This window comes from Heterodontus francisci, chromosome 4, assembly GCF_036365525.1.
Source record: "Heterodontus francisci isolate sHetFra1 chromosome 4, sHetFra1.hap1, whole genome shotgun sequence".
NCBI lineage: Eukaryota > Metazoa > Chordata > Chondrichthyes > Heterodontiformes > Heterodontidae > Heterodontus > Heterodontus francisci.
In genome coordinates, this window is record NC_090374.1 from 41,415,868 (window position 1) to 41,436,405 (window position 20,538).

The 20,538-nt window shown below is 44.5% G+C and overlaps 1 protein-coding gene across 1 annotated transcript in view; it reads right to left on the bottom strand.

The window, feature by feature from the left end:
* The window catches only part of ufsp2 (ufm1-specific peptidase 2), a 150,134-nt gene extending 134,011 nt beyond the window's left edge, over window positions 1-16,123 (bottom strand). Inside the window, exon 1 of the mRNA XM_068029417.1 lies at window positions 16,054-16,123. Coding sequence (XP_067885518.1) covers window positions 16,054-16,056 — 3 coding nt within the window. The 5' untranslated portion in view covers window positions 16,057-16,123. The remainder of the gene's footprint in view (window positions 1-16,053) is intronic.
* Between the last annotated feature and the right edge of the window lie 4,415 nt (window positions 16,124-20,538).

Consider the following 20,538-nt stretch of genomic DNA (forward strand, 5'->3'; position numbering starts at 1 on the left):
TTCAGAATGTTAACCACTGTGGCATTTTTAGAAGTCTGCCATGACACGTTCTTCTCTCTTTAGAAGACATCTGGGGTTGAGTCTTTTATTCCTTCCTTCTCATTCTTTTGTACGTCAGTAGAACTATTTGATGACTCAAGTACTTCACCGGCTTGTCCTCTGGGTTGATGGCTGATTGCAGCTCTGTGGGTTCTTCAACTTCGAGATGATAGTAACAAAGCAGCAGCAAATCCAAGAGGAACAATCACCAATGATCTTCTGTTTCTTCTCATCATCCCTTGGTCAGTTTGAACAATGTATGATTGTGGATATGGTGATTGTTCTATCACTTCTCCATTCCTTCTCTGATCTCTAACTCAAGCTGATTCTCCAGGTTGTATGTCTGTCATGTTTCTGGTTCTGTGACATCTGTCATAATTCTTGGATTGACTAGATCTTCCTCTATCCTCTTTCTCCCCCTGTATTTCCAAGTCTTCTGATGGTTTAAGCATTTTTACAAGTATAGGAAGTAGTGTTCTTAATCTTTGTCCCATCAACAATTCACAAAGGGCTAAACCATTCTAAAGTGATGTTGCTCTATAGCTTACAGTCCTTACACCTCTCTCTGCTTCAGCATTTGCCTGAGGATATCTCAGTGAACTAGTGATGTGAGTAAAGCCATACGCCTCTGTGAACTTTTCGAAACATTCATTAGCGAATTGTGGCCCATTGGCAGATATCACCATGTCTGGGATCCCATGTGTAGCAAGAATGTGATCACTGTTACTGAGCTCTGACCTTGTAGCTGCTTCATTTCGACCCACCTCGAATAGTAATCAACAACGATTAAGAATATCTCATTCTTAGAAAATCCATACCTAGACATTCCCATGGTCTAGACAGAAAAGATGACATTAGTGATTCCTTCGTCTCATGACAATTGACATTATACATGATACACCTTGATATCATCTCTTCGATCTCTTTCAATATACCAGGCGACCAAATTGACTGTCTAGCCCTGACTCTGCACTTCGTTATTCCTAAATGTCCTTAGAGCTGTAATCTTTCCAAGATCTCTAATCTTAGTATCCTGGAAATGACTAATCTCTCGTCAAATATCAACAAGTCATCAACAATATGCAATTGATCTCGCTGCTCATAATATTGCCTTAACACTGGGTTGTTTGGCATATATGCTGGGCACCCATGCAAACAGCATTCTCTAATTTCTGCACATGCTTCATCTTTTCGAGCCTTCCTGATTTCATTCAACTTCTGATTTGTAGCAGGTAAAAACTCTAATTGTTAAAGCAAACACTTCTACTTCCTGAAAAATAGAATGTCACCTTCTTCAGGTCCTGCTGATGTAATGCGTGATTACGCATCCACTGTTATTAGCTGTTTCCCAGGAACATATTTGTTTTCAGTGTTGAATCTTATTAATCTCAATCGAATCCTCTGCACTCTTGAAGGTAACTTTGCTAATTCTTTTGTATTTAGCAGAGTAACTAACGGTTTGTGATGTCCTCTGAAGAAGGAATTTTCCTCCACACAAGATCAGGGGGCAGGTTGTTCAACCTTGCCCGTCTAAGAGCGAAGTCCAAAGTACGGAAAGTCCTCATCAGAGAACTCCTCTTTGCTGACGATGCTGCTTTAACATCTCACACTGAAGAATGCCTGCAGAGTCTCATCGACAGGTTTGCGTCTGCCTGCAATGAATTTGGCCTAACCATCAGCCTCAAGAAAACGAACATCATGGGGCAGGATGTCAGAAATGCTCCATCCATCAATATTGGCGACCACGCTCTGGAAGTGGTTCAAGAGTTCACCTACCTAGGCTCAACTATCACCAGTAACCTGTCTCTAGATGCAGAAATCAACAAGCGCATGGGTAAGGCTTCCACTGCTATGTTCAGACTGGCCAAGAGAGTGTGGGAAAATGGCGCACTGACACGGAACACAAAAGTCCGAGTGTATCAGGCCTGTGTCCTCAGTACCTTGCTCTACGGCAGCGAGGCCTGGACAACGTATGCCAGCCAAGAGCGATGTCTCAATTCATTCCATCTTCGCTGCCTTCGGAGAATGCTTGGCATCAGGTGGCAGGACTATATCTCCAACACAGAAGTCCTTGAAGCGGCCAACATCCCCAGCTTATACACACTACTGAGTCAGCGGCGCTTGAGATGGCTTGGCCATGTGAGCCGCATGGAAGATGGCAGGATCCCCAAAGACACATTGTACAGCGAGCTCGCCACTGGTATCAGACCCACCGGCCGTCCATGTCTCCGTTATAAAGACGTCTGCAAACGCGACATGAAATCGTGTGACATTGATCACAAGTCGTGGGAGTCAGTTGCCAGCATTCGCCAGAGCTGGCGGGCAGCCATAAAGACAGGGCTAAATTGTGGTGAGTCGAAGAGACTTAGTAGTTGGCAGGAAAAAAGACAGAGGCGCAAGGGGAGAGCCAACTGTGCAACAGCCCCAACAAACAAATTTCTCTGCAGCACCTGTGGAAGAGCCTGTCACTCCAGAATTGGCCTTTATAGCCACTCCAGGCGCTGCTTCACAAACCACTGACCACCTCCAGGCGCGTATCCATTGTCTCTCGAGATAAGGAGGCCCAAAAGAAAGAAGAACTAACGGTTTGTGATGTGTTTCAATATTAAATTGAAGACCTAGCACATAGTCAAGAGAATTTTTCACATGCCCAAGTTGCTGCCACGCTTCCTTCTCGATGACCACATATCTTTGCTCTGTTTCTATCAAAGAACGAGATGCAAAAGGCCTGTGACTCCCATCGTTTTGTACAAAACTGCTTCTAGCCCTGTTGCTGATGTGTCCGTTGCTATAATGGTTAGTAATTTTGGGTCATAATGTGCTAGTCTTTCTGAAGAAAGAAGTTTCTGCTTGATTTTTTTGAAAAGCTTCTTGTTGGACCTCACTCCAACACCAGGCCTTGTCCTTCTTTAGTTATTGTGGTTCGTTTATCATAGCCAGATTTGGCAAAAACTTTCCCACCTGATTGACCATGCCATGAACCTTTGCAATTCTGTGATGTTCTTAGGCTCAGGAAAGTCTTTTATGACTTTCGTCTTTTGATGGTCTACTCTGATGCCTGATCCATCAATAATATGACCTAGCAATATCACTGTTTGTTGTGAAAAGACACACTTCTCATTCAGCGTTAGACCAGTTTCCTGCAGTCTCTGCAACACTGCTCACACTCATATTGTGTTCCCGCTGACTTGCACCATGGATCAAAATGATGTCCATGTGGCAGATGATCTCTTCTAATCCCGCCAGGATTCTGGACATCGTCTTCGGAAAATTTCCGGAGCTGACGTAATTCCAAAAGGTAATCTGTTAAAACAGAATCTTCCAAACGGTGTTACAAAAGTCGTCAATAGTTTAGATCCTTCATTTAAAAGGTACTTGCCAAAATCCACTGTTAGTATCTAATTCAGTGAAAATTGTGCTTTTCCCTAGCTTTGCCAGACTCATCCACTGATGCCATTGGATATATTTCCCTCTCTACAGCACTTGTTTAATTGTGTAACATCTACACAAATTCGAATGAACCCATTTGGTTTCTTCAGTGGAAGAAGACCTGAACACAATCCAGTAGACTTAGTAACTGGTGAGATGACTCTCTGGTCGTTTTATTTCTTAACTTTCTCTAGGAGTGGGTGTGGAACCTTTCTTGGTGTATATAAACACAATGGTTCTGCATCTTTTGTTAAGGTGATGTGGTGGGCTGTTTTTAGTTTTCCCAATCCTTTGAATAATTTAGGGAATTCAGCCCTAAAATTCCTTGGCTGTTCCTCTATGCCTTTCACCTCTTCAACTCTGCATATTAGCTGTAAATCTATGCAAGTTTTTCTGCTCAATAGCAAGCAATTCTGATTCTTAATATGTAATATCTCAGGAATTTCTTTCCCCAATAACTCAATTGTTTTCACTATTACCTTCAGCTCGTTGCCTCCAGGTCCATACAGTTTTTTTTACCTGTAGGTCTAATGCTTATTTCGTTCAGCCATGGCTCCACGTCTGCCAGTATTGAAACTGCGGCTCCAGTATCCAGTTTGAATCTTGTCTGATAGCCTCCTACAAGAATTTCTGCCATCCAGGAATCTTCACTTGCTCTGTGGATTTCTCCCAGAAACGGCAATTCAACACATTGTACATCCTGTATTTCATTATTCTTTTTTCCTTTGGGTTTGCTTTTTATATTTTGCAGCCCTGGTTTCTTGCCGCGGCATACCAATTGGAAGTGCCCCCTCTTTTTACATAAAGAAACACTCCGCTTCTCTGGCTGGGCGATTTTCCTGCCGGTGCCTCACTCAGCCACACCTACTGCAGCAAGACACTGCTGCCTCTGGATGCTCTTCCCACCTTTCCCGCCTTTGACGCATTTTGGCGGTGTGAGTGCGCAGATGTGATCTGTTCAACTACCATGCGGAAGCCATGGTGAATCGGCACTGGTCTCAAGACACGCTCAGCTACTTGACACAGTACAGCAGAAAATAGTTAATGTGGCCAGTAGAGTGAAACAACATTTTAAAATCATCAAGGCACTGACATATACTGTCACGGTCCTGTGTTAATTTTTTTTCTCTTCTCTCCTCAGAACTGTTGTAGTGCGCCTTTAAGACTGTAAAAAAACCCCTGCATTTTTAAGGTAGAAAGTTCCAGAGGCTCAATGAGCCAAAGTGCATTCTGGTTGCTAAGCAACAGCCAGAGAGCGAGGACATGAGATTCAATGTTGCAGTTTTGACTTTTAAAATTAGCTAAGCAGCATTCAGTTGAGAGCTCTGAGACAATTTAAACTGAAGGGAAAAGAGCTGTGTTCTTTCTCTCAAAATTCTACATAGCTTCAAGTCGAATTAATTCCATAAAAAAGATAAACTTTTTTTACTTCACAACAAATTATTGATATCTGCTGTGCTCATCACTGGAAAAAAGTGTTTAAAACTACAACAACTGAACAGCTGAACCCCTATCTTTGGAAGGACCCTTCTTTCCATTGGACCTTGACAGACTGGAAGTGAACTTTGACTCTGCTGTATTGGAAAACCATTTGTCAAGTACGTAATTTGCAAAGACAATTTTTTTCTGTTTTTCGGCCAGCTAATTTAAAACCGAGTATATGTACGTGAACGCGGGAGACAGATTTTTAAATAAGAAGCTATAAGGTCTTTAGATATTGGTTTATCTTAGTAGTGTTTAAGATTTTAGGTTTTTTTAAAATAAAAAGTTAATTTGTTGATATCTAAAGATACCTTTAAATCTGAGATAGATTTTTGTTAAGCAAAGATAGTAAAGCATATGGGCCAAAGGCAGGTATATGGAGTTAGGCCGCGGATCAGCCATGATCTCACATGAATGGCGGGACAGGCTCGAGGGGCTGAATGGCCTACTCCTGTTCCTATGTTCCTATGTAACTGGTTTGGCTCGCTTCATTCAGGGGTTACTAGATTGTTCAATTTGGCTGCTTTTTTTCTTCAATTTGGAAAGCTTAAAGAAATATGATGCAACCTGTGGAGTGACAGGACTGAATTAACAGTGCGTTGTTCCCACCACGATCAGAATCATATATTTTGATTGGGAGCTTTGCCGAGTGGTCGTAACAATACTCCATGGAACAAATCAGGAAAGAGGGACATGGAATATGGATTCAGAAGGTTGAGGACTTGGGAGAACTAACACTTCGCAAGAATTATCCACAAAATGGACACAGCTGAACAGAGAGCTGGAGAATCTAGTTAGTCCATGCTTCATTTGTTTGAATATTGAGTGTGGCGACCTGCAGGTGGGGAACCAAACTCTGAAAACTATGTTAAACAAATTCCATGCAAATCACCCACTCACGATCTTGAGAAAGAAAGGGTGATAAAGAACAGATATGAAACTGTCCTGGTGATATTCAATCTGTTATAACGAGATATTCTACAGCAAAATGATGCAACAAATAGTTAAGGACTTTGTGGAAAGGAATGCTGAAAACGAGTGTGATGAATTCTGCCCACACGACAAGATGAACTGCATCATAAAGTTAAAATAAGTGATAGAAGGTACAGAGCATGTGAGGAGGAGATGAGGATTGGGAGTAGGAGCTACAGCAGGTACTGCAGTTTGGAATAGGATAGCTATAGAATCAATGTAGGAACATGATGAGACTATGAGGAAGTAACCAAAGAGAATTTTGACCAAAAAGAATAAGGGAGGTTCCGACCAAATTAAAGAAATTAGGGAGGTCAGCCAATAATGTAGAAACACTAGATTAGTCAGGAGCTGATTATGAAAAGTCAATGAGGATATTTCCTTCTCAAAATGCTCCTTAAAGCCGACCTCTTGGACCACACCAGTCCTAATATCTCCTTCTGTGGCTTAGTGTTAAATTTTGCTCAATAATGCTCCTGTGAAGCACCCCAAGATATTTCAACAGGTGCTCTAAATGTACGCTGTTATTGCATCTGTCAGGATTAGTCAAAATTCTGGCTATAAAACACTGCTGAAAAAATGAGCAAAATCAGAAGGGCAGAGCAATCGCTGATCTCCAATTCATAACTTACTAGGACAACCTTTATGCTCAGAATGCAGCTGATGCTTTGTTTAAAAATGTAATGGAAACTGCTGTAAACATCACTATTTTATATGACCCAATGTGCAAAATCAACAATTTCCCAAACTGATGAGAGACAGATACCTGTTATTTAGAAACTATGGCTGGAATTTTATCCCCCCCCACCCCCCCCACCCCAAAAGAGGGGGAAGATGGCGGGGGAGAAGCATAAAATGGAGGAAACTCGGGGGGGCGGGGGCCTTTCCTGACCCACTCCCGCCACCACTTTATACAGGTATACAGGGTGGCGGCGGCTAAAATAAGCCTGCCCGCCCCAGGCCAATCAAGGCCCTTAAGTGGCCACTTAAGGGCCTCTGCCCACCTCCACAGTGATTTTACCTATGGCTGGTTGGGAGGCCAGGTGTCCTGGGTGGGGGCCCTCATGATCGGACACCCTATGCTTGATGGCCGCCCCCAACACGCCCCCCCTGTCGACCACCCTTGCCTCACCGGGGCCTAACCGATCACTTATCTGCATGTTCTGGGGTTCCCCGACATCTTCCTCACGAAACTGGGCTGCAATCCCAGCAGTCGCCACCGCTCCCAGAGGTGTTGCTGGGACAAACAGCTGCCGGCCTGACGATTGGCTGGCAGCTCTATTAGGCGGGACTTGCTACCTCAAGCGGGTAGAAGTCCCGCCTCAGACCAATTAAAGCCTGGGGACCCAGAACATACAGGTCGGATCCCCAGGCCAGGTGGATGTGGGTTCACCACCAACATTTCAGACGGTGGACATCTCCCGTCCGCAAAGGGTAAAATCCCGGTCTATATATTTAGCCACGTGGGCAGAGACAAGGCAAAATGTTGGAAAGGTTTGCCAAACTATTGCAGTCAATTGGAGACATCCTTGATGAAACAGGAGAACTCTTTCTAACAAATTGAAAATGAAGCTTGAAATGTAATTTGTTCTTTCTCATTGATAATCAAGTCATCTGAATAAACTGAACATGAAACTACAGGGAAAAGGAAAAGGGTTTGTGATCATGCATGCTAAGTGACATAATTTTAGGCAGAGTTGAAACTGTTCATTTGGCAAATGGAAGAGCAAGACTTTACTCATCCCTAACTTGGTATATGACTGAGGTGATGAACCTAAGCTGTGCATCTTTGCTCGGCACAACCTGGCTGCCCACGTCAACATTCTCAGCCATCACCCTGATGAAGTCAAATACTGCTCGTAACTGCTGGTCATGCCGGGTCTAATAAATTCAAAACAGAATTTCAAACTTTGCATCAAGAGAAATAATGAAAACTTTTGCACTAGATGTTTGTTAAATTAATATACACCAAAAGTACATTTATCTGCATTGTGTAAGTATATCCAAGGCATTTTCCCACATGGTGTTGCCTTACTACATTTTGCAGTTTCTATGGGCAACAACGCTCTAACACCTTTTTGACTAAGTTCCCAAAATGTTGAGCTCCTTACCTCCCTGTGGTCTTTCCTGCCCTACAATCTATTGGACATTTTTTTTTAAAAACACTATTTTTAATTTTTCCAATTTGGATGTACAGTCCACCCTGAAAAACTAACTTGCAATTTGTAAGGAAGAATGAGGAGAGGCAATATAAACAAAATAGTACAATTTTAAAGGGGGTGCAGGAATAAAGAGGCATGTGGGGCTCAATTACACAAATCTTGGAAGGTGGTAAGACTGATAAAAAAAAACCACATGGACACCTGGCTTTATAAATAAAGGCATTGCGTACAAAAGCCAGGATGTTATGGTAAATCCTATACACCTCAGCTGGAGTCATGTGTCCAATTCTGGGCGCCACACTTTAGGAAGGTCATCAATGTCTTGGAGAGGGTGTGGAGGAGATGTACTAGAATGGTACCAGGGATGAGGCACTTCAGTTAAGTAATGAATCTACAGATGATAGAATTATTCTTATCGCAGAGAATATGATGAGGGAGTTTTGATAGAATAAATAGGAAGAATCTTTTCCCACATGCAGGAGGGTCAATAACCAGAGGTCACAGATCTAAGGTAATTGGCAAAGGAACCAAATCAGAGATAAGAATTTTTTTTAAAACAGCAAGTTGCTGTGATCTGAAATGAGCTGCCTAAAAGGATGGTGAAAGCAAATTCATAGTCAGTCACAGAGACATTATGGCACAGGAGGAGACCATCGGGTCCATGCTGGCTCTCTGTAGAGCAATCCAGTCAGTCCCGGTCCCCCACTCAATCCCTGTAGCCCCAAAAGTTTATTTCCCACAAGTGCCCATCCAATTTCCTTTTGAAATTATTCATAGTCTCTGCTTCAACCACCCTTGCAGGCATCAAGTGCCAGGTCATTATCACTGTATAAAATGTTCTTCACTTCACAACCACCCATTACATCTCTTGCCCAAAACCTTCAATCTGTGTCCCTTAATGCTTGCACCATCACGAATGGGAACAGCTTTTCTTTGTCTAACTTACTAAACCTGTCATAATCTTGTACACCTCTATTAAATCTCCCCTCAAAGAAAAGAACAAAGAACAAAGAAAATTACAGCACAGGAACAGGCCCTTCGGCCCTCCAAGCCTGCGCCGATCCAGATCCTCTATCTAAACATGTCGCCTATTTTCTAAGGGTCTGTATCTCTTTACTTCCTGCCCATTCATGTATCTGTCTAGATACATCTTAAAAGACGCTATCGTGCCCGCGTCTACCACCTCCGCTGGCAACGCGTTCCAGGCACCCACCACCCTCTGTGTAAAGAACTTTCCACGCATATCCCCCCTAAACTTTTCCCCTCTCACTTTGAACTCGTGACCCCTAGTAACTGAATCCCCCACTCTGGGAAAAAGCTTCTTGCTATCCAACCTGTCTATACCTCTCATGATTTTGTACACCTCAATCAGGTCCCCCCTCAACCTCCGTCTTTCTAATGAAAATAATCCTAAACTACTCAACCTCTCTTCATAGCTAGCGCCCTCCATACCAGGCAACATCCTGGTGAACCTCCTCTGCACCCTCTCCAAAGCATCCACATCCTTTAGGTAATGTGGTGACCAGAACTGCACGCAGTATTCCAAATGTGGCCGAACCAAAGTCCTATACAACTGGAACATGACCTGCCAACTCTTGTACTCAATACCCCGTCCGATGAAGGAAAGCATGCCGTATGCCTTCTTGACCACTCTATTGACCTGCGTTGCCACCTTCAGGGAACAATGGACCTGAACACCCAAATCTCTCTGTACATCAATTTTCCCCAGGACTTTTCCATTTACCGTATAGTTCACTCTTGAATTGGATCTTCCAAAATGCATCACCTCGCATTTGCCCTGATTGAACTCCATCTGCCATTTCTCTGCCCAACTCTCCAGTCTATCTATATTCTGCTGTATTCTCTGACAGTCCCCTTCGCTATCTGCTACTCCACCAATCTTAGTATCGTCTGCAAACTTGCTAATCAGACCACCTATACTTTCCTCCAAATCATTTATGTATATCACAAACAACAGTGGTCCCAGCACGGATCCCTGTGGAACACCACTGGTCACGCGTCTCCATTTTGAGAAACACCCTTCCACTGCTACTCTCTGTCTCCTGTTGCCCAGACAGTTCTTTATCCATCTAGCTAGTACACCCTGGACCCCATGCGCCTTCACTTTCTCCATCAGCCTACCATGGGGAACCTTATCAAACGCCTTACTGAAGTCCATGTATATGACATCTACAGCCCTTCCCTCATCAATCAACTTTGTCACTTCCTCAAAGAATTCTATTCAGTTGGTAAGACATGACCTTCCCTGCACAAAACCATGTTGCCTATCACTGATAAGCTCATTTTCTTCCAAATGGGAATAGATCCTATCCCTCAGTATCTTCTCCAGCAGCTTCCCTACCACTGACGTCAGGCTCACCGGTCTATAATTACCTGGATTATCCCTGCTACCCTTCTTAAACAAGGGGACAACATTAGCAATTCTCCAGTCCTCCGGGACCTCACCCGTGTTTAAGGATGCTGCAAAGATATCTGTTAAGGCCCCAGCTATTTCCTCTCTCGCTTCCCACAGTAACCTGGGATAGATCCCATCCGGACCTGGGGACTTGTCCACCTTAATGCCTTTTGGAATACCCAACACTTCCTCCCTCCTTATGCCGACTTGACCGAGAGTAATCAAACATCTGTCCCTAACCTCAACACCCTTCATGTCCCTCTCCTCGGTGAATACCGATGCAAAGTACTCATTTAGAATCTCACCCATTTTCTCTGACTCCACGCATAACTTTCCTCCTTTGTCCTTGAGTGGGCCAATCCTTTTTCTAGTTACCCTCTTGCTCCTTATATATGAATAAAAGGCTTTGGGATTTTCCTTAACCCTGTTTGCTAAAGATATTTCATGACCCCTTTTAGCCCTCTTAATTCATCGTTTCAGATTGGTCCTACATTCCCGATATTCTTTCAAAGCTTCGTCTTTCTTCAGCCGCCTAGACCTTATGTATGCTTCCTTTTTCCTCTTAGCTAGTCTCACAATTTCACCTGTCATCCATGGTTCCCTAATCTTGCCATTTCTATCCCTCATTTTCACAGGAACATGTCTCTCCTGCACGCTAATCAACCTCTCTTTAAAAGCCTCCCACATATCACATGTGGATTTACCTTCAAATAGCTGCTCCCAATCTACATTCCCCAGCACCTGCCGAATTTTGGTATAGTTGGCCTTCCCCTAATTTAGCACTCTTCCTTTAGGACCACTCTCGTCTTTGTCCATGAGTACTTTAAAGCTTACGGAATTGTGATCACTATTCCCAAAGTAGTCCCCTTACTGAAACTTCAAACACCTGGCCGGGCTCATTCCCCAACACCAGGTCCAGTATGGCCCCTTCCCGAGTTGGACTATTTACATACTGCTCTAGAAAACCCTCCTGGATGCTCCTTACAAATTCTGCTCCATCTAGGCCTCTAACACTTAGTGAATCCCAGCCAATGTTGGGAAAACTAAAATCTCCTATCACCACCACCCTGTTGCTCCTACATCTTTCCATAATCTGTTTACATATTTGTACCTCTATCTCATGCTCGCTGTTGGGAGGCCTGTAGTACAGCCCCAACATTGTTACCGCACCCTTCCTATTTCTGAGTTCTGCCCATATTGCCTCACTGCTCGAGTCCTCCATATTGCCCTCCTTCAGCACAGCTGTGATATCCTCTTTGACCAGTAATGCAACTCCTCTACCCCTTTTACCTCCCCCTCTATCCCACCTGAAGCATCGATATCCTGGGATATTTAGTTGCCAATCATGCCCTTCCCTCGACCAAGTCTCAGTAATAGTAATAACATCATACTGCCAGGTACTAATCCAAGCCCTAAGTTCATCTGCCTTACCTACACTTCTTGCATTAAAACAAATGCACCTCAGACCACCAGTCCCTTTGCGTTCATCATCTGCTCCCTGCCTACTCTTCCCCTTAGTCACGCTGACTTCATTATCTAGTTCCTTACAGGCTTTAGTTACTACCTCCTTACTGTCCACTGACCTCCTCATTTGGTTCCCATTCCCCCTGCCACATTAGTTTAAACCCTCCCCAACAGCGTTAGCAAAAGCAATCTCCTTTGCTCCAAGGAGAACAACCGCAGCTTCTCCAACCTAACCTTGTAGCTAAAATCCTTCATCACTGGAACCATTCTGGTGAATCTCTGCTGCACCCTCTCAAGGATCCTCACATCCTTCCTAAAATGTGGTGACCAGAACTGGACACAATACTCTAGTTGGTGCCTAACCAGAGCTTTATAAGGGCTCAGCATAACTTTCCTGCTTTTGTACTCAATGTCTCTATCTATGAAGCCCATATGCTTTGCTAACCACTCTCTCAATATATCTTGCCACCTTCAAAGATCTATGCGCATGAACCCCCAGGTCCCTCTTTCCCTGCAGACTCTTCAGAACTGTGCTATTAAGTCTATATTGCCTCACCTACCCTTCTACCACATGTATCACCTCATACTTCTCTATTAAATTCCACCTGCCATTTGCCTGTCCATTCTACTAGTTTATCTGTTTTGTTTGCTGCTGATTGGTATCATCCTCACTGCCACACCTCCAAGTTTGATATCAAATTTTGAAATCTTACTCAGTATTTCTAAGTCATTTATATATATTTAATAAAGCAGTGGTCTGAGCACTGAACCTTGGGGAGCATCACAGTTTACCATTCTCTATTCTGAAAAACAACCATTTACCATGACTCGCTGTTTTCTGTCCTTAAGCCATTTTTAAAAATTCAAACTAATGCTGACCCTCCTCTTCAATGAGCCTCAATTTTGTCAACCCGCCTTTTATGCGGTACTTTGTCAAATGCTTTCTTAAAATAAATACAGACAACATCCATTGTATTCCCTTCATCAACCTTCTTAGTTATTTTATCAAAAAATGCAATTAGTCAAACACGATCAGTCTTTTACAAATCCATGCTGGCTTCCCTTAATTAACTCAAACCACTCCAAGTACCTGTTGATTGTTTCTCATTATTGTTTCTTAAACCTTACCCACCACTGATGTGAAACTGCCTAGCCTGTAGCTACTAGGAATGCCCTTACACCCTTTCTTGAATAAGAATGTCACATTTGCTACTCTCCAATCCTCTGTGTGTATCCAGGGAAGATTGGAAGATTATGGCAAGCCCTTCCACCATCTCCAATCTCACTTCCTAGAGCAATCTGGGATGCAAGCCATCAAACCAGGTGACTTATCCACTCTAAGCACAGCCTGCCTTTCCAGTACATCCTTCCTATCAATTTTCACCCATCCATTACCTGTGCCATCTCCATTTCTACTCATATTGTCGGAATCCTCTTTCTTAGTAAACACCGATAGAAAGTTCTCATTCAGTATTCTAGTCTTGCCCTGCACCTCTAAGTATATCACTCTTTGTTTCGAATAGGCCCCACCTCATCTCCTACTACCCTCTTACTATTTACATGCTGGTAGAAGATTTTTGGGTTCCCTTTTATGTTAACTGCTATTCTAGTCTCATATTCTCTCTTTGCCAATCTTATTTTCCTCTTCACTTCCCTGCTCAACTTATTGTATTTGGCCTGGTTCTCACTGGAATTCACCTGACATGCATCATACACCTTTTTTTTTGGTTTCATCATATTCGTTATCTCCCTAGTCATCCAAGCAGCCCTGGCTTTGGTGGCCTTACCTTTCACTCTTTTTGGAATGTACCTGAAACATCTCCTCCTTGAAGATCACCCATTGTTCCATTACAGTTTTTCCTGTCAATCTTTACCCTGGCTAGATCCACTCTCATCCCATTAAAGTTAGCCCTCTTCCAATTTAGAAGTTCTACTTTAGATTATTCCTTGCTCTTCTCCATTGCTAATCTAAAAGTCATGATAAAATCATCACTTTTACTCCAGTATTCCCCAGCTGACTCTTGGCCCACCTCATTTCCCAGTATCAGATTCAGCAATGCCTCCTTCCTAGCTGGACTGAGAACATACTGGTCAAGGAAGTTCCCATGAACACATTTCAAAAATTCCTCCTATTCCTTACACTTTACTCAAACATTATCCCAATCGATATTTGAGTAATTAAAGTCCCCCAAAATCATCACTCTCAAGTCATACAGTTCTATAGTGATACAATGCTCGGTGGAAAGGTAAGATGTGGGGAAGACATGGAGAGGCTGCAAAGAGATATGGACAGGCTAAGTGAGTGGGCAAGCTAAGTGAGTGGGCAACAAGATGGCAAATGGAGTATAATGTAGGGAAGTGTGAAGTTGTTCACTTTGGTCGTAAAAATAGAAAAGCAAAATATTTTTTAAAAGGTGTGAAACTGGGGAGTGTTGATGTTCAGAGACTAGGGGGTACTCGTACAAGGAATGCACAAAGTTAACATGCAGGTGCAGCAGGCTATTAGGAAAGCAAATTGTATGTTGACCTTTATTGCAAGTGGATTGGAGTGCAGAAAAAAAGTCTTACTAAAATTGTACAGGGCTTTGGTGAGACCACACCTGAAATAGTGTGTGCAGTTTTGGTCTCCACATTTAAGAAACAATATTCTTGCACTGGAAGCAGTGCAGCAAAGATTTACTAAATTGGTCTCTGCTGAGTAAATTGGGCCGACATTTTTTTTATTTTTATTTAGAGATAAAGCACTGAAACAGGCCCTTCGGCCCACCGAGTCGGTGCCGACCATCAACCACCCATTTATACTAATCCTACACTAATCCCATATTCCTACCACATCCCCACCTGTCCCTATATTCTCCTACCTATACTAGGGGCAATTTATAATGGCCAATTTACCTATCAACCTGCAAGTCTTTTGGTGGTGGGAGGAAACCGGAGCACCCGGCAAAAACCCACGGAGACACAGGGAGAACTTGCAAACTCCACACAGGCAGTACCCAGAATTGAACCCGGGTCGCTGGAGCGGTGAGGCTGCAGTGCTAACCACTGCGCCGCCCATTCTCTGGAGTTTAGAAGAATGAGAGGCCATCTAATTGAGATATACAAGATTCTGAAAGGGCTTGATAGGGTAGAAGCTGAGAGATTGTTTCCACTGGTTGAGGAATCTAGAACACGGGGGCACAGTCTCAGGATAAGGTGCCAAACATTCAGGACTGAGAGGAGGAGAAATTACTACACTCAAAGGGTTGTGAATCTTTGGAATTCTCTACTCCAAAGGGTTGTGGATGCTCCATCATTGAATACATTTAAGGCTGGGATAGATAAGATTTTTGGTCTCACAGGGAATCAAGGGATCTGGGCAGCAGGCAGGAAAGTGGAGTTAAAGCCCAAGATCAGCCATAATCGTATTGAATGGCTGAGCAGGCTTGATAGGCCATATAGTCTACTTCTGCTCCTAGTTCCTGTGATTTCCCTACAGATTTGCTCAATTATAATTTCAAAAGGGAATTAGATAAATACTTGCAAAGGAAAATATTACAGGGCTATGGGGAAAGAGTAGGCATGAGGGACACTTTGGATAGTTCTTTCAAAGAGCTGGCACAGGCAGGATGAGCTGAATCGCTTCTTCTGTGCTGTACAATTCTCTTTTTTCCTCCAGAGATGCTACTGACTGACCTGTTGAGTGTTTCAAATCAGTTGGAATCCTTGACTAATACAAAAACACACAATGCTGGAAACACTCAGCAGGTCTGGCAGCATCTGTGGAGAGAGAAACAGAGTTAACGTTTCAAGTCCGTGACCTGGTGTCCCGCATTGTGGGACCAATATTCTGAGCAATCACTGAGAGCAAGTTCACACTTTAAGAGGTTGGTGGCTCGGCCCGCCAGTTAAACAGATCAGTGCCCTGGGCATCATGGCTCGAATGTGAAGCAAGAGGGTCAGCGGCCTGTAACAACCGCCACCGAGCTTTACTATCACTGCAGGACGCTGGCAAACTCGTGTTCGGTAACAGGTTCAGGGAACGGAATAAAAGGGAAACAGAAATGTGAGCCGGTCCAACTGTGTGATTTTACGAGCGTTGAAACTCACCATTTCCGCCGTTGACCAGCCCAGGCCCAACTCACTCTGACACAAAGGAAGCCCCGCCCCCAGCGGACACGTCGCCGTCGTGGCGTCACATAATGCCCCGCGCCCGTTGCTACGGAAACGATTGACCAAGGCGGCCATCTTTGATTCCAATAATGGATTATGTTCCAAAAAAAGGTGACTTTTTGCTTTACATTGTGCATTGTGTAGGCTGCCTAGCGAGTAGTTATTATTACTGCTGGCGCTTTATAGTAAATCTTTTAGCTCATTTTCTCCCACTTTCATACATCATAATTGTCTTTTGCACATTCTTGTGCTTTCCACTATTTCTTTCTGCCTTCAAAAAAGATGGATCGACTGCTGGCAGTCAGTGTGTAACTTGCAAAGAACAACAACCTCCAACACTCATTGGAAATATGCTCTGGAGTTTAGGGGGGCACAGTTACCAACGAGCAACAGGTAAATTCAGGGCAGATATCAGGAAGCTCCTCACGCAGAGAACAATCAACACCTGCCGAAGAAGGGTCACTGACCCGAAACGTTAACTCTGCTTCTCTTTCCACAGATGCTGCCAGACCTGCTGAGGGAATCCAGCATTTCTTGTTTTTGTTTCAGATTTCCAGCATCCGCAGTATTTTGCTTTTATTATACCTGTTGTATATTGTTGTGTTGTGGTGGTTTCACGAATTACCACCTGGAGACTTGGAAGTCAGGTCAAACTGTAGCTTTATTCTGCAACATGCATGAGGGAGGCCACGACGACAGGGTAAGCTCCGAAGCCGAGACCTCCCGAAAAACAGATACATCCACTTTTATATTTTTAGGTCTAGGTCGTGACACACTACGGGATTTCATTTGAAATAATATATTTAGGTAACGTCACATTGCGTGATTTCATTTGAAACAAAAAACATGCCCAACCACAAAGTGTTCCAGGCTTCGTTCTTAACAGATGCCCCAATCTAATGCAATCAAGCTCCCTTATCTGACAATTAGTTTAAGGTTCATCCTTGCATTACATATTTTGTCATGTCAAGATTATTGTATTAACCTATTCGCTCTCACATCAGTCCCTCCTTTTGGCCATATCACAGTAGTGTGTTTAAGACCACTATACCTTCTATCGATGGCCCATTGAGAGACCCCAGTGATCAAGCGGGAGTCTGGGAGATTCCCATCCTTATCCTTTCCCGCTTGCGTCGCAGTGTGCTGCTAGTCAGCATGTCCGGACTGGGAATATGCACGTTTACCCCGAGATTGCCTAGTCCCCCTAGCTATAGTCGTCCTTCCTTAGGCAATTTTGAAGCCTCGACTAACCTGACTATTTCTTTGTGCTGGATGTGTCCCCCTCTGAAAGTGCTATACCTCGCCTACTCCATGCAATCATATAGTCATGTACCACCCCAAAGGCATATCTGCTGTCTGTGTACACATTTATTCACTTGCCACTGTCTAACTTAAGTACTTTGGTAAGAGCTATCAGTTCTGCTATTTGGACTGAATAGGAGAGTTCCAGGGCCCCCTGTACAACGGTCTCGCCTTCCGCATCTCTTCTTCTTTGGCCTCCTTGTCTCGGGAGACAACGGGTAAGCGCCTGGAGCTGGTCAGTGGTTTGTGAAGCAGCGCCTGGAGTGGCTATAAAGGCCAATTCTAGAGTGACAGACTCTTCCACAGGTGCTGCAGATAAAATTGGTTGTCGGGGCTGTTACACAGTTGGTTCTCCCCTTGCGCTTCTGTCTTTTTTCCTGCCAACTGCGAAGTCTCTTCGACTCGCCACACTTCAGCCCTGCCTTTATGGCTGCCCGCCAGCTCTGGCGATCACTGGCAACTGACTCCCACGACTTGTGATCAGTGTCACAGGACTTCATGTCGCGTTTGCAGGTGTCTTTAAAGTGGAGACATGGACGGCTGGTGGGTCTGATGCCAGTGACGAGCTCGCTGTACAATGTGTCCTTGGGGACCCTGCCATCTTCCATGCCATCTCAAGCACCGCTGGCTCAGTAGGGTGTATATGCTGGGGATGTTGGCCGCCTCGAGGACTTCTATGTTGGAGATATGGTCCTGCCACCTGATGCCAAGGATTCTCCGGAGGCAGCGAAGATGGAATGAATTGAGACGTCGCTCTTGGCTGACATACGTTTTATTTATTTTTATTTTATTTAGAGATACAGCACTGAAACAGGCCCTTCGGCCCACTGAGTCTGTGCCGACCAACAACCACCCAATTATACTAACCCTACAGTAATCCCATATTCCCTACCACCTACGTGCATTAGGGGCAATTTACAAAGGCCAATTTACCTATCACCTGCAAGGGAGGAAACCGGACCACCCGGCGAAAACCCACTTGGTCACAGGGAGAACTTGCAAACTCCACACAGGCAGTACCCAGAATTGAACCCGGATCCCTGGAGCTGTGAGGCTGCGGTGCTAACCACTGTGCCCCCCTGGACACGTTGTCCAGGCCTCACTGCCATAGAGTAAGGTACTGAGGACACAGGCTTGATACACTCGGACTTTTGTGTTCCGTGCCAGTGTGCCATTTTCCCACACTCTCTTGGCCAGTCTGGACATAGCAGTGGAAGCCTTTCCCATGCGCTTGTTGATTTCTACATCGAGAGACAGGTTACTGGTGATAGTTGAGCTTAGGTAGGTGAACTCTTGAACCACTTCCAGAGCGTGGTCGCCAATATTGATGAATGGAGCATATCTGACGTCCTGTCCCATGATGTTTGTTTTCTTGAGGCTGATGGTTAGGCCAAATTCGTTGCAGGCAGCTGCAAACCTGTCGATGAGTCTGTGCAGACACTCTTCAGTGTGAGATGTTAATGCAGCATCGTCAGCAAAGAGGAGTCCCCCGATGAGGTCTTTCTGTAATTTGGTCTTCGCTCTTAGACGGGCAAGGTTGAACAACCTGCCCCCTGATCTTGTGTGGAGGAAAATTCCTTCTTCTGAAGACTTGAACGCATGTGAGAGCAGCAGGGAGAAGAAGATCCCAAACAGTGTAGGTGCGAGAACACAGCCCTGTTTCACACCACTCAGGATAGGAAAGGGGTCTGATGAGGCGCCGCTATGCTGAATTGTGCCTTTCATATTGTCATGGAATGAGGTGATGATACTTAGTAGCTTTGGTGGACATCCGATCTTTGCTAGTAGTCTGAAGAGACCACATCTGCTGACGAGGTCAAAGGCTTTGGTGAGATCAATGAAAGCAACGTAGAGGGGCATCTGTTGTTCATGGCATTTCTCCTGTAGCTGGCGAAGGGAGAACAGCATGTCAATGGTGGATCTCTCTGCTCGAAAGCCACACTGTTCCTCAGGGTAGACACGCTCAGCCAGCTTCTGGAGCCTGTTTAAAGCGACTCGAGTGAAGACTTTCCCCACTATGCTGAGCAGGGAGATTCCACGGTAGTTGTTACAGTCACCGCGGTCACCCTTGTTCTTATACAGGGTGATGATATTGGCATCGCGCATGTCCTGTGGTACTGCTCCCTCGTGCCAGCACAGGCAAAGCAGTTCGTAGAGTGCTAAACGTATAGCAGGCTTGGCACTCTTGATTATTTCAGGGGTAATGCCGTCCTTTCCAGGGGCTTTTCCGCTGGCTAGAGAATCAATGGCATCACTGAGTTCCGATTTTGTTGGCTAATGTCCAGCTCATCCATGACTGGCTGAGACTGGGCTGCATTGAGGGCCGTCTCAGTGACAACATTTTCCCTGGAGTACAGTTCTAGGTAGTGCTCCACCCAGTGGTCCATTTGCTTGCGTTGGTTAGTGATTGTGTCCCCTGATTTAGATTTGAGGGGGGCGATCTTCTTGATGGTTGGCCCAAAAGCTCTCTTAATGCCATCATACATTCCTCTGATGTTTCCGGTGTTGGAGGCCAGCTGAATATGACTGCATAGGTGTTGCCAGTAGTCATTTGCGCAGTGCCTGGCTGTTCTTTGTGCAGTGCTTCTGGTTGCTTTAAGTGCTACGGATGTTAACTCGCTGGGGGCTTTCTTGTAGTTCAACAGTGCAATGCGCTTAGCAGCTATGACAGGTTCCATTACTTCAAAGTGAGATTGAAACCAGTCTGCATTCTGCTTCACACGTTTGCCATAGATGGTCATTGCTGAGTCATAGATGGCGTCTCTGATGTGGGCCCACTTGGTCTCTGCATCCGCTGTAGGAATGTTTTGAAGGGCTTTTTCAAGTTAATTTAGAAACTTATGTAACAGCTGTGGATAAGAAATTCTGCTACCGTCTATTCTGCGTCAGGTGTACGTATTGCCTGATCCCTTATCCTGCCCCTTTCTTCCTGGATTATATCGCCACATACATGTGTTTCCCCTTTTCCTAGTATCCCTTCCGCTGGGTTTAGACTTAAGTCTCTGATTATCGGCTGATGGTCGGCACAGACTCGGTGGGCCGAAGGGCCTGTTTCAGTGCTGTATCTCTAATCTAATCTAATCTAATCTAATCTAATCTGGACCGATCTATCGGGACTAA